At 35.0% G+C, this 15,496-nt stretch overlaps 1 protein-coding gene across 1 annotated transcript in view; it reads right to left on the reverse strand.

The window, feature by feature from the left end:
- Window positions 1-15,496, reverse strand: part of LOC131691949 (TBC1 domain family member 31) — a 69,624-nt gene that overhangs the window by 29,741 nt on the left and 24,387 nt on the right. Inside the window, exons 2-3 of the mRNA XM_058978730.1 lie at window positions 6,152-6,265; window positions 5,944-6,092 (exon numbers count right to left, since the gene is read on the reverse strand). Of these exons, the coding sequence (XP_058834713.1) occupies window positions 5,944-6,092; window positions 6,152-6,265 (263 nt within the window). The remainder of the gene's footprint in view (window positions 1-5,943; window positions 6,093-6,151; window positions 6,266-15,496) is intronic.

The raw sequence follows: 15,496 nt of genomic DNA on the forward strand, positions 1-15,496 counted from the left end.
CAACGAAACGCATCTAAGTCAATAAATAAAATTGTTTTCGATTCTTGTATATTTATAGTTTCGATATATGTTTAAGACCACTGCATTCGCTACATTTGTATGCGTACTTTAGGACCGCGATTTGTATGCGTACTTCACCGGTCCAGGTTACACAATCGAAAAGTTTTTACAATTTTTAAAAGCTGAACTTGTGCTATAAAGATTTAGTTCCAGATATTAGTTTGGTAACGGGTTTCTGTCTTCTTTCTTCAGATCTTCTCAAATAAGTTTAATCGAATTCGATCACCTACTACAAATGAAATGACCTGATAACCAAGAATGTTTGGTTCAATATGTAATATTCGATGTTGATTGGTTGTGCTTAAACTATACGTAAGAAATATATTTGATTTATTATTACGCTAAATGTTCTAAGAAAATAAATATTTTACATTAAGTAATGTAGTCCTACGTCTGGACTTCGTGCAACCCCATAGGGCCCCTTGTAGTTTTTTATTTAGAAATTTCGGTGAGATGAACTGTTTTCCATTGCACTCCGTTTCGAATACCATTTTAAACACTTATTCCAGGTTTACAATCATGTAATGTTATTGTTATTGTTATTTAACTCAACAACCAATTTCTGCAACCTAAGCACATTAACTGCACACCTAACTTCTCACCTTTTAACTAGTCGGTGTGTGCAGTACGTTATGGTAACATTCATGACCGCGCAACCGGCTTCTCATGAGCGTTATGGCGGCTCAGAGGCTGTCTATTCATGACGCTCAGGGATACATTGCACCATACCGACAGAACCATAGCAACCTAAAGGGCAAAGAGGGGCTTTACCTCACCACGCGTTTTCCGATGTACCTCCATTGGTTCGTGAACATTTCAAACGAACTGGTTCTCACTCTCTATTTCTATCATTATTACGTCATAAGGAACCCGTCACCCTTGGTTCAGCATACAGGGATATAACAGTGTAGGTATCAAACGATCTGTGAGAGCTCTCGCTCAGAAATTGTATTGCATTTGTTTGCTGCCTCTTCCAGATTCGAATATTTCGAGAACCTTTCGTTAGATACAAGTAAAACGGGTGTACCGCATCTTTCAAAAATTCGTTGGACATACGGGTGTTGTTACGTACGTTTGGTATAATGGTCGTTAGGCATAAAGACTTTGTAAAGTAAGATCGGCCTGCTAACCCAATAGACCTGTATATTTTAGTAGCATATCTTTGCCTTTACCCCTTCGCACTACACTCAAGCTTTCCTTCTCATTTTCTTCTAAATTCCTCTATTTCCTAGACTAACCAGTCTAACTCACATCTCTGTATTTTATATCTCCTCTGTCGACGGTAACGATCCTCGTAGGAGTCCGCATGTTTAAGGCTACCTTACTTAAATTTCCCTGAGCCCTCCCATCGCCTTTGCCCAGTGGCGTAAACAGAAATTTGGTTGGGGGGGAGGATTTGATAAACATCGTTGTTTTTCTCGAAAACGCTAAAATTTAATATAAGTTGGATAAATTAGTAAAAGTTCAGAAAGAAAATTAGTATACCAGATGCCTTTTATAATTTTTTTTTACAATATGTTAATGAAGTTGTAGAATGCAAATACAAAGTGCATTTTTAAAGTGATTTAATCCACTTCAAACACTTTTCTAACGGTCAAGATCACATAATTTCGAAATCATCAACTTTGAAGGTTTAACAAACTCGAAGAAGCTTTCCAACATAAAAAGGGCATATTTTGATATATTAATTTTGGTCATGAAATTTCCTAGAAGTAATTATGGAGAAGCAACTTCAAAAATAGTATGAGATTTTGTGTCTTGAGCAAAGTTGGTGATAATGTCATTTTTATAAAACTTTGTAGAAAACATGACGGCTACATAAATGCAATACATCGAGATACAAAACGATATTTAAGAAATTTTCTTAAAGCCAGTTCTTTTCAATAAAACTAGATTTTAGAGGCTTCCTTTTAATAAAATGTGAATATATTTGCTTATACACAGCAGAAGAGATTTATTGTAATTGTATATATTTCCTGATTGTAGTCTACAATTTGTAGATCATATTATCATGATTTAATCTATTGTAATGTAATTGTAATTGATAATCAGAATCACTAGAATTAGAATTAGAATTAGCTTAGAATAAATTGTTTTCAAAGTATTCTTTCACATATAGTAGTCTAACATATATCGATATTCTGAACAGGCGGAGTATTTATGTCTTCTTAAAAATTAGTTATGGAATGTTTTCAACAAAGTATTTTTTCATTTTGAATAAAATTAGCGTAGTTGTTTATCCGATTGCCTTGTACGCAGCTTACCTGGGTTCGTAAATAAGGTTAGAAATTTTTCTAACATGAAAAAGAGCCGAAACTCCTAACGTTAACTTAGGGGTTTTCGGCTCTTTTTTCAGGTTAGAACAATTTCTATCCCTATGTGCGAACCCAAGTAAGCTGCGTACCAGGCAATCGAATAAACAACTACGCTAACTAAGCCTTTTCGAAAACTTTGCTGTGGACATTAAATCTAGAACTAAATTTATTTGAGGAATAAATACTTTTTAATTACTTCTAGGAGGATTGACCTTCAAAAGTATTTTATTAGAAGATGTGCTGCTTTACGTTGTAATATATTTCATACAAGCATACATACATACAAAGTTGACAGTTTCGAAATAATGTGATGTGATAATTTTTTTTTTGGGAGCGGTAATTTTACTTTCCTTCATTATTAAAGCTCACAACTCCAAAACGAGTCCAACAACATTTTATCATACCATTCAATTTAACACTCAGATATACACCGTGAATAACCACTAACTTGAAATATTTTAAAATATTTATTACATCCTATCCTGCTTAGAGGCTATTTATATAATTGACATCAAATATCATCAAATATCAAGTACTCATAAAAACCAATCCTGACCTTCTAGAACCAAACGGAAAACGTCATTTTTCGTCATTTTTATTCTATTTTCCAAAATATTGTTATCGTTGTTAACCTTCCGGCAGTCGCGCTAGTACTCTGCAAAAAGAGCTCATGATAATTTGACAACTATGGGACGTCGAAGTTCAGTTACAAGATACAATTCCCACAGTTTTTTCGAAAAATCCTCGTGATACTTCAAATTATTTGAAAACTCTGCTATATTCTTGCACATTCGAATCTGTTGTGTTTAGCTCCATAATAATATATTCAGCTTGGTGAAAACGCCAGCATCGGTATTGATCTGTTAGTGGTTTGCAGTCAGACCAACCACCCGGATCATCAACGATGCCTTCTTCGTCAACTTCGCCTGAGATTGTTTATTGTTGCGGAATTCCACCTAAGCGGAATGCTCGAAAAAAGTGATATAACGGTGGTTCCGAAAGCCTACACCTGTTACAGACCAGCCAAGTGAATTTGGTGAGATCCATCTAATTCATAATTAATTTTTGTTATCCATTTAGTTGAATATTATGTAAATCACCCCAAACCCACATCCCATTTCCCTTCCCTACTAACCAATTCTAACATCCGTAATGCCTATGGAGATTGCGTGGGTTTCCCGCATCTTCCTAAGTAGGTATTCAACTAACATTCCCTTCCCTTTGACGATCGTAAGGACATGGCCAGGTGTGCAGTGAACTATACTATTGTATAAAAAAATGTCACTGTATCAGCCACCCATGATGAGTGCGGTCGTTTTTGCTATGCTATATCTAATTAAATTAGTCAGCATTAAATGTTTTGCTTAATCCAATTAATTTTGGTTTGGGGGGAGGAGGGTTTAACCCCCAATCCCCCTCCCTGGCTACGCCACTACCTTTGCCAGTACGTGATCACCAAATTGATGCAAACCGAGAGTGAGACGCCGTACTATCGATGACCGACAGTCAGCCCCTTTTACTTCACACGTTCCATATGCTTCTACTCGTGCCTAACCGAACCTTTCGATGCAATAATCAACATGCACCATTAATAAGGATTGCACTACACTTCTCATGTTTCTTCGACTGTGTTGTTGGTCTGTCCGACAGGATCGCTTCAGCCAGGACGCTCCCTAGAAGGAAACCCAAAAAGAAGTTCCGAAGGAAAAGATCCCAAAAGGAAAGTTCCGAAGAGGACCCTCTTATTCAGCGCCTTTTGTTGTTTTTTTCAGCCGTCGTTCTCCGAGTTCGGGTTCACGATTTCTAGTGCGCTTGAATGTTCACTGCAATGATTTTGGTAGACGGTTTATCCAGAGTTATGTATATCTCGGTCATTGCTGGTCAACTTGGCCAGACTTCCGAGTGTTTTCTCTTTACTCGTCACAGTCACTGGTTTAGAGTTGTTTCCGGTTTGGACCGGTTTGTCGATTCACTGTTTCACCGAGCTAATTTCTCTAATAAGTTTACAACGGTTAGAGACAATCATACCATTCCCAGAGACGATGCTACTGGCCAACTTCCGCACGTTATTTGTACTTGTTAATAATCCGAAGCGACATGAGCAACGTTTGATGTGTCTTTTTATGGCACTGTAGCGCACTGCACTTCACCGAAAACTAAGCTAATAGCTGCCGATTTTCAAAGCAGAAAAGTGTTGCTGGATTTGCAAACGATGGACTCTCTTGAATTATTTTACTCTTTGGGCTATACTGTAACACGCTGAATAAAAACGTTAAAACAGTAGGTATTATGGATGTTAGGCATAAGTTGTCATGTTGCTGTATAATTTAAAGAAACCCATTTTTCGACGGCGATGGCAGCGGGTTGGTAAGAGCGCAAATGTTTGCCCTTTTTTGATCTTGTATCCTGCAACTGCTACATACACTTGAAGAAATTTTGGCTGAAACAAATGAAGCGAACGCTGACCATGGGGATTTTTTAATTTTAGATTCTTCAACCTTAGGGTCATTCATCTCTTTTTCGGGTTAGAGAAATCTCTTTGAAAAAATGTCTAACTCCATGTGCTGGGTTGGGAATCGAACCCAGGTGAGCTGCGTACAAGGCAATCGATTTACCAACTATACTATGTCCGCACCCATGGCCAAACTCTTTTGTATTTGGGCATAGATAATACATATTTGAATAATATTTACATACATGCATGTTGCAATGGTCCAATAAGACAATAATTGACTTGAAGAACAGCCCATGAAATGAATGATCAACTTTCTTATTATCCAGTCAACGAATATACAAATATTATTGATTCTACTATGAATTATTCCCATATTATTCAACTCAATAGTTATATTCTTTTGGCTATCAAAGCTTAAACTACGCAAACTATCTGATGCAAGAAAGAGAGAAAGAATTTTTCATGTACTGTGACTTGCTTCCGAAACAAACAAGGTGCAATCGCGAACGTAACATTCGTAGCCCAATACTTAGCCTATCCTAAACACTGCAAATTTATATAAGTTCCGAAAATTGATTATTGTTCATATCTGAACCAGCTTGAAGCTGATACCTCTGAAATAAATACACGAATAAAATTTGTATTGCTCATTATTGTGAATTATTCATCAATATTAAGATACTATTGTAACTTTAATATATGCAATAGGCTTGAAATGCGTTGTAACCAAAACTGTTCACTGAAATTAATAATATAATAATAAAACTAATATTGAAACTAAAGCTAATTATATCTTGTGTGGCAAACAATCTAGTATCTGCATAGCTCATGGCTAAAGTAATGTGGCCAAAAACATTACTGCATAGAATTACAAGATCATGTGCCTGCAAAATTGGAATTATTTACACTAGAAGGAAACTAAATGTAAGTTAGCGTTAGTTATTAAGGTTAAAATGCAGATAATTATGCTTATTATGTATATCTTTGTTCCTACAGGAAAATTATAACTTCTCTTAGCGTGATCAAGTACAACACCTCCCAACCTTTATTACGATAAAGGTTAATAATTTCAGAATCTTCCCTTCCAAAACGTTGACTAACGGCAACACTCACCATAATCGATAATACACATAAGGCCATTTTTGTTGCCTAAGACGAGATGGCTGGTTTCTGGAATGCATTCTGCTGCTGTGATGCCCTCTATGTGTTCTGTTAGTACCCAATAGCATTCACTCGCTAAATTAAACACGAAAATATGTCCTCTGTAGAAAGATAATTTGCATAATTAATGCACTCTAAATAATTATGTTGTAATATTTACCTATGATCGATTGCGATTAACTTTTCATTATTATGACTGAAACAGACATGAATAAACCGTATTCGCAACGTGTTCCCGTCATTACAAATGGTGTGATGAATGTAGAGTAGGGTTCTGTAAATATAAACCTAGGTGAGTAATTATGGTCATCGTAAGTACATTGTAGAACAAACGTCATTAGAAAAGTCATCAAATATAAGGGTGGCGGAAACATACATTTTTGCAAGTTTTAGGAACAAAGTTAAACCATTTCTTCGCCAGCTTGGTAAAATTTAGTTTAACAATTTAGTTTCAATTTGCAAAAATCGGCAAAGTAAGGTAAATTATTATAAATTCTACAGTCCCTGACCGCATTATTATACCAAAACTGAAAAAATTCTGCAATTTAAAAAGGACAAATGCAATGTCAAATAAAACAACCCAATAAACAGTTTTATTATGTATTTGGTTGGCGACATATTGCGTCATTATTCAATTCTACAAAACAACACGGAAAGAATGGGGTACCCAAACCATGGGTTAAAAATCACCAGCGTCAAGTAATCGTGCGAACAAAATTTTGGGCACTTTTTTAATATGAGATATGACTATTAATTTAAAATGGGTATTATATTACGTTCACACTGCGAGTTAAAACGTGTTTTAACGCTATCTTGATGATGGTTTCTTGTTACTAATTATTATAACGTGTTTTAACTCTGTAGTGTGAACGTGGTATTACACTCGTAACTTTATTTTGGGTAGTTTGTGACTGAAATGGATCTTTTTTTTTCTCCCATGATGAGCACATTTGTAGATTTTTTGAAATTAGCGATTAAGTATAGTGATTTTTTAAATTATTATTCAAGTATAATTATTAATTAAATTAATTAAAATTATTAAGTGCATACACTGGATTGACACTTGAATTTAGTGTCTGTAAGGGATTTTGGTGTTTTCCGAACAAATAATTTCATTCGTAAAAGAAAAGGTAGCTTGAATTTTTTTAGTCTCAACTGATTGGTTTTCTTGTCACTTATTCATAACCTTCCGTAAGTGCATCACTTTCTGAACCGGCGTAATCGTCTGTGACCACCGGCAGCTCACTCTCAAAGTCAATTCAACAACATCCGGTATTGGGCGATACTATATCGATACAAAGAATATCGATACTTGGGAGCCAGAATATCGAGGTTTGAAATCGATATTCATCAGGTCGATATTTTGCAGAATCGAGACTTCTGTTACGATAGTTTTATCGATACGACCTCTTTAACAAAAAAAAACAATTAGCCAAAAAATTGTTTAAAAGTCGTCCAGCATGGGTCTAACAATCGACGTCTGTTAAACGGTTATTTGGACGAACGTCCCTCATTGGACGATTTTGAAACCAACCGTATCTAAACACAAAAAACTCAAAATTGTCAAAAATGTTACCAGATTATTACTTTGGCTTCAATGACGAAACCTTAAACTGAGAAAGCAGTACTTATCCCCAGAGTTTATTTGTAATTAAAAACTTGATGAGGACGATGAAGGAAGAATTGCATGTAAAATCCACATGAAATTTAGAGTGTAAGCTCTCCATTGCTTATTTTTGTAATAGAAACAGCGCCATAGCATGTGGTCGACCGACTTGATGCCCGCCAAGTGCGCCAGCTTTGGGGGCGCCGAAATCTTAATTCGTTTTGTAAAATAAGTGAAGTTATGTAAAAAAAATAAATCAGAATAAGTGGATTTTAATTTGGATCAAAGCATAACGACTTCCCCAGATTTTTACTTTAGTATTTTTCTTCTGAATGTAATTACAATACACATTTCCGAAATCCTATAATATGAGATAAAATATAATGTGATTAAATATATTGATTTTAAAATCGATACCGAGAGTAGCGATCATTTATTCTCGATATTTCTAGTGCATCGATATTTTAGTTTTTCAAATATCGATATATCAGTATCGATACTTTAAAAAATATTGCCCAAGACATTCCGGTTGGATCTGCAAGGTCGTATACATTCGGAAAAAGTTGACAGCCGCTGAGACAATAATTAGCCGGAATATAACAACCGGATAATTATGAACGACCAACATATCATTAAAGTATTTTTTTCTGGATCAAATTATTGCTGACTGTGCGTCGTTACTAGTATGCTTAGTTAAGTCAAAATTTCAAAATCAAAAATAAGATGTTTCATAGATGCGGTCACCATTTTGGTCATAAAATAATTTAAAAAATACGCTTTGTCTTATAATGAGCAATCCAGATACAAGAAGTATAGAACCAAGAAGCGATGGTACAATACGTACTTTCAAAGATGGATCTAAGTTTCGGTCGCATCCTTATTTGAAGAAGTATCCTTGCGCATTAAGACTGTCACTTCATTTCGACGATATGTAGAAAATTTAAATCCTCTGGGTTCAAGAAAAGGGAAACAAAAAGTTTCCGTTTTTTGTTTAACATTCAAAACAGCCCAATACTGAATGCGAAAGAGTAGACACCTTAAGGTTAAATAGCAAATTCGACTCATCCATAGATGCATTACTCGCAAATTGCGCGTAAACCGTGATTTGAGATCATGTTGGATCAATATAAGAACCTGTACTAATAAAATTTCAAACAGAAATATTTTTAAAATGGTTTTGAAAAAGAGGCTCAAAATCGTCATTTCAAAAGTGCTGTGGGAAAAATGGACACCTGGGGTGAGTAAGATGAACATGCAGCATTGGTAAAGATGGATATGGGATAAGGGTAGAATGAGACACTTCTCAGCCAATAAATTTTGTTTTCTATCAATACATCACAATGTAGCGATAACAAAAAATAGCCCAAGGTTATGCAGTTTGACGGCATTCTGCTTTGTATTGGCGTAAGAAATATGTTCATCTTTCCCTACCCTACTGTGTCCGTCATACCCAACATAACACAAATTTTAAAAAATGTGTCTAAATTCGGAATGATTATGTAAATTATGTTTTTTCGCCAATCAAGTGCTAAATACCCAGTACCTCATGCTCACTTAGAAATATTTCCCGAGATCAACGATTTGCAGGTTTTAATCGCTATTTTCTACTATCAAAAAATGATGTCCATTACCACGCTGTCGAAAAAAAACAAATTGTTTTGCTCGTGTATCTTATATTTCTCATCTCGTGTATCTGATTATTGCAGTATCTTTCAGAAGCATTTGAAATCTTTTAGAAATGTTACCGTATCATTACATTTTTAATTAAATTTGCAGTTTGTGAGAAACGCATAGTGTCCGTATTACCCACTGTGTCCGTATTAGCCGACTTTCCCCTACAGTACAAATCAACGCAAGAATCGCACATTTTTATTATGGTAATGCAGAAAAACGAGAGACAAGCCGTCAGAAAATTTTACCATTGATATTTTGAAATCGAAATTCGCACTATCGCGCGTTACCTTCTCTGTCCGACAGCTTTCTTGATTATATATATTAACTATGCCAAAATACCTCATGCATTGCTAAAATTTACATATTTTATCGAATTGGCGCAAAGCATCCTAAAAGTGCAATTAATAAAACTCTTCACCTAAGTCATTACCATCTTTAAATTCTGGAAAACACTCCAGTATAGTTGCATGCTTTTCGAGATCAGTTTTAAACAAGCAAAAGGTCAAACAGAAACCAGCAACAATTAAAAAAAAAATTACGCTTGAATTTAGGTCAAATCAATTGCATAGTTGAGCACCAGTACGACATCGAAAAGAAGCAAATAATTCCTTTTACCAAGGCCAAAAAGGATAATCTAGATTACAAATCTCTGCTATTTGAATTGCCAGATGAAATCACTATGATTGTGTATTGTTGGTGAAATGAAACAAGGGCAGGAATAAAATGCGATTACACTACAGCTATGGAATTGTGCTTGCAATTGTCAGTACATTATCGGAATATGCATTCATCATTCAAAAGCTGGATATAATGGAGTTTTGTAAAAAAAAAACACACGTCTATAAGACAATTTCGCAGCGCATGAAGTATTGCTTAGATCCAGACAAGCGTCTGGATCCGGACCCAAGGTTCGGATACGTGGATCCAAACCGTACGTCTTGCTTCCCGTATATGATACGAAGGACTGTTAATATTTTGTGCAGTCACTACCTTGCTGTTGACGTCCGGATAGAAAAGAGACTCAACTCAACAAGTCTTTCGTCTGACTGTGTTCTAAAGCTGACCGAGTGTAAGCCAATCTGCCAGTACGAAAAAGTGTTGTGTAATGAAAAACGAAATTCATCTTCTTATGTTCATTTTGCATGATGCACAATACACTGACAAGCGAAATGCAACACACTTTTAGAGGATCGGAAGTGTGTCATAATCCGCATAAATGTAACTTAGAGAACATTTGAATGGGTTCATATTGCCATTTAGTGCACCCTTTTGGTATTAAAAAGATGTCACAGATTTAACGAAACTTCTAATTGTTGTTCGAGTTTAACATTTCCAAGCGTCGATAGCGTCGATTAATGCAGTCGGTGAAGGCATATATGACGATTCCAGGAGGTATTACATGGAAAGCGAGAACAAAAGAAACTTTCAACTTTCTTCTAAAGCTCAACAGTAATATAACCATAGAAGAACTATATAGATGTTATTTATTTGGATAACAACTTATTCTACTTCTATCTTCTTTTCATTTTAACGACATTAAATTAGCTAGAAATTGCTAAGTAGGAAAAGTTTAAAAAATAGTTATTAAATGATTTGGAATATACAGATAGGAAAGCTGTCGGTTCTCATGGTAAAGAGGGACGACTCTGCTGTTGCCGTGAAACATGGTAGATTTAATCAATTCGTAATAACTCTGCCTAAGCACGACTCCTACCAGCAAAAGATAAAAAATAGTACGGAAGCTTCTAAGCCCCAAGTAACAATTGAAGTTTTTTAGCACGCTACAAGTGCAATCTTAGTTTAATAGTGAATACCATAAAATATATGTTTAAATATCTTATTTCATGGAAAGCATGAGATATATAATTCCCCCTTTAGGACAAAAGGTTAGGGGGAACGATCAACAAGAGATCGCCTGATCACAACGTAGTAGCAAGTTCATAAGGTGATCAGTTCAGCAGTCACATGACTATCAGATAACACACGAGGAAACTGGTTCGATATGGAGTGCCAACGAGCAACAGATGAGAAAAATCAGACTAGGGGCTTATTGCTCGCACTGGTTATATGTTAGAACAGTGTAGTGAGCTGAAAGCCGCTGAAAAGGGCGATCACGACAGGTGCGCATAAGGCTTGATAACTATGGACTAGCATGTTTTGTGCATGTAGAGCGTAGGAGACTCGTTGAACTGATCAGTAGGCAACCGTCGTTGACTTTTGGGGAAAACGTTGCTGTCATTGGAGGTATGCAATCGAGAAAAATATGTGTGTGGAGCGTGACTGGAAAGTAGCTCCTTGGAAATGTCTAATGCATTCAACCATGGTTCGCATAAAACACCCAGTCGCTATAAATAGCACAGGTTTACGAAAAAAAATTGATTTCTTTCGTAACTATGTTTTCTAAATGCATTTTGAACCACTCAAAAAACCTCGAAAAGTGTTATTAATTGTATTCCTACAGAAAGAAAATTTTCTATTTTCTACTTGATTCTCGGAGTTGCTCAGAAGTTGTTCAGAAGTTTTTGTTTGTCATCATTTTTCTCATAAATCCATTGGAGATTCACCCAACACCTTAAATAGAGATTTTTTTTAAAATGAAAAAGTAATTTTAGGTGAAAATCTAGGGCAGAATTCACATAATGAAAAAAATTTATATCATGAAATGAAATTAACAAAGTTTTAAAGTAAAATAAAAATTATTTTTAAAACTTAAAAACCTTTAGTAAAAAAAAATAGTGGGCCATAATCCATTACCAAATCCTGACGAGATAGAAAGAGAAACAATATATTTCGTAAATATTTTGATCTGATTAATCAATTTCTGTCCTGGAGGTGTCATTGTGTTGTCGAAGCGATGTCATCGTTTTCGTATAGGGCTATCAAGTAATTGAGCTGGACCGTAAAGCAAAACATTATGATCGAATACGCGGGTCTGAAAGATATATGGTCAGGATCTGAACAAATTCAATAAATGCATCTGAAAGGATAATGAAAATTTGATTTTAAACAGCAGTTATGGCCGTAAGACTCCGATTTTCATCACAACCTACAATATGAACCGAGTTATACATCTGCGATAGTCTTAAAAACATCTAGTGATTAATTAGGTCCCTCCCAAGTTTTTGCCAGATTTGACGAGTAGCTACTACAGTAAGAATGCGCAACAGCAGTACCGCCGGGATAATGACGTCAACGTCCTTGAGAGTAGGATGAACTCCCCAAACTACCCGGAATTCCACCCAATCCAAATCTTTACACTCTATAGATATACAAAATTGAAACATGGCTAAGGAACTTCTTACCGACATCTCATGATTCACATAAACATAATATAAATGTATATTTTTGTCTTATGATTTACATACATTTTCTTCTGGCTAAAAAATATGCGATATTTTCTGTGAAATTTACTATATTTCTTGTCTGAATGTATAAGTAGGTAGTAACTACAGACACTTTATATAACAAACTTGCGGAAAGAAAAAACAGTAAAACTAGCAATCATGAATGTAAACTGGCATCACGGAAGCTCCCATAAGCTTTGCATGGGCTTCCTCTTGTACTTCCTCTCCCAAAACCGTCATGCTCGTTTGGCTGCACTTTTTGACAGTTCGCTAGTCTGTGTATAAAGTGTCTGTAGTAGTAACAGGGTTGTTAATCGATAATTAATCGTCATCGTCGATAACGTTAACCACCCGTCAACGTCATCGGAAACTCCGTTAACGATAATGTATCGTCGCCTTCATCGTCATCGTCGATAATTGTATCGTCGTATTCATCGTCATCGTTGGTTCATCGGCTATCGCGATACATTTTGCGTTACTTTCCCGTTTATTGGAGTTGAAGTTGATGCGGTTTATTTTCAATTGCTTAGAAATAAATAACCATTGAAGGACACGTTGTTGGCAGTTGAAAATCAATAGTTTTGGACAGTTTCTATGCACAGCGGGGTCCGACGATGTGCAAAAATGGAATTTTTCGTCAACTTTTCGGGAGTGTTTTATATTGAAGGAAAAGTTATTGACAGTTGACAATCAATAGTTTTGGACATTTTCAATGTACCGTCGGTGCGTCAAAATAGAAATTTTTTCAACTTTTCGCGAACTTTTTATATTGAAGAGCAGGTTGTTGGCAGTTGAAAATCGATAGTTTTGGACATTTTCAATTCACAGGAGGATCCACCAGCACACAGTGTTTCCAAAATGGCAAAAAGGTGAAAGAAATTCTTTGAACCACGAAAAAACATTTTTTAGCTATAGTGTCTTCAGTAGAGTTTATTTATATTTTTTTGCATTTAAAAAAGTATTAGTTGGGTGATTAATCCCTCTAAAGCTGAGAATCAAGTTTTTTTTTGGTCACTTATGAAAAAAAAACTTTATTTGGCAAAGTAGTTGAGAATATTTTAAGTATTAACTTCGCTGAAGAGACTATGTGTCTATCTGTCGATTTTAATATACATTTGTGGAGGTTTCTTTGATATATCCCTGAAAATTGCTTTTTTCAAAATACTTTTCCTGGTAATTTTGTAGAAATTCAAAATGTTCCAAGATTTTGTTCTGCATAAGAAAATACAGAATTTTTGTAATGTAAGTTTATTTGTATCTCTTATAAGTTATCGACTGTTTAAAGGCCAAAAAGCAATATTTTGGTATGGAAGCACCAAATTTCCGCAGACGAAGCTGTACCAATACGAATTTGTAAAACAAACACTATCAAAACCGTTTGGTGAACTCTAGCCAACGTTCAAGTCAAATTCGAGTAAATTCCTTTTTTAGCATATTTTGCTTATCTTAGAGATGCAAAATATTCAAAAATAAAAATATTGTGCTATATAAAACCTCCTTAAGGGAAATTTTTACTAAATGATTAGAACGGGTTATGAGGCTTTGCCGAGGGACTAAAGAAGAATATTTTAACCGCTGCTGTTTATTAAAAAGAAAGAAAAAAATATGTTAGTCCAGGTGTTTGCGTTTCGACTTCGTCTCTTCAAAACCAGAAAAAAATGTGCCGATTTTGTCAATGTCATAGTTTTATCAGCCTAAAATTTACCAAAGGACTGATAAAAACGGGTCTTTGCTGTATTCAAAAAACGACTAGAACTCAATTATGAGGCCGTTCATAAATTACACTGCATATTTAAGGGTAAAAATAGGAATCATGAAGCATCTTGTTACATAGTGGAGAGAAGAAACGGAGGAGGGGGCTAAAAGCTTCCCAACTAGAAAAGGAAATCAAACATTGGAAATATACATATACTCCTTTTTTAAATCCAACATCTTCTAGTTTAAATTAAAATTATAATAAAATTTGTAAATCATCACACCACATAAATGTGTAGTGTAACTTGTGAATGGCCTAATAATAGTGGTTTAGTAGTTTTTCAATATATGTTTTTGCGTGCTAAAAATTACTAATTGCACAATAGCTCAAAATTTGTTTTCTTCATTGTCAAAACAATTTTGGTCACCTTTTTGCCGCTTGGAAACACTGTGCACCTGGGACTCTTCTGTGCACCAACTTACTCGAAAAGTAGAAAAAATTCCATTTTGACACATCGTTCGACCCTTCAAAACTTAAAAATTATTGATTTTCAACTGCCAACAACGTTCCCTTCAATATAATACACTTTTCCGAAAAGTTGAAAAAATTTCATTTTGACGCATCGTCGGACCCCGCTGTGCATAGGAAATCTCCAAAACTATTGATTTTCAACTGCCAACAACATGTCCTTCAATAAATATTTATTTCTAAACAATTGAAAGTTAACCGCATCAACTTCAACTCCAATAAACCTATTTTAATCCACCTAGCGGTGCAATTGTGCCTTTCTCAATCATGAATCACGATAATGTGTGCGTTGTTTATATTCATTAAAAACTTTTAAATGCATATATTACATTTTATTATTATACATCACATGACAACTATATACAGGAAAATAAATCATTATTCGAGATCTAAAATTTTGAAAAAGAAAAAACAGCCACGGTAATATTGAACTGAAAAAAAAGGTGCGAAATCGGCAAAGTCCCAAAAAGTCGATTTTAAAAAAAAAGATTTTCGAAATAACATAAAATCTCGACGTTTCATGCATTTTAAAGACGTTTGTCATCAAAAATACGAATTCGATTTCTGAAATTTCAGAATTCCCCCTTTGAAAAAAAAATTTGAGTTCCGGCTTATATGGGAATTTCATATGTGACGTGACGATTTAGTCTATATTTC

The sequence above is a fragment of the Topomyia yanbarensis genome, chromosome 3 (genome assembly GCF_030247195.1).
Source record: "Topomyia yanbarensis strain Yona2022 chromosome 3, ASM3024719v1, whole genome shotgun sequence".
NCBI classification, from domain to species: Eukaryota; Metazoa; Arthropoda; class Insecta; order Diptera; family Culicidae; genus Topomyia; species Topomyia yanbarensis.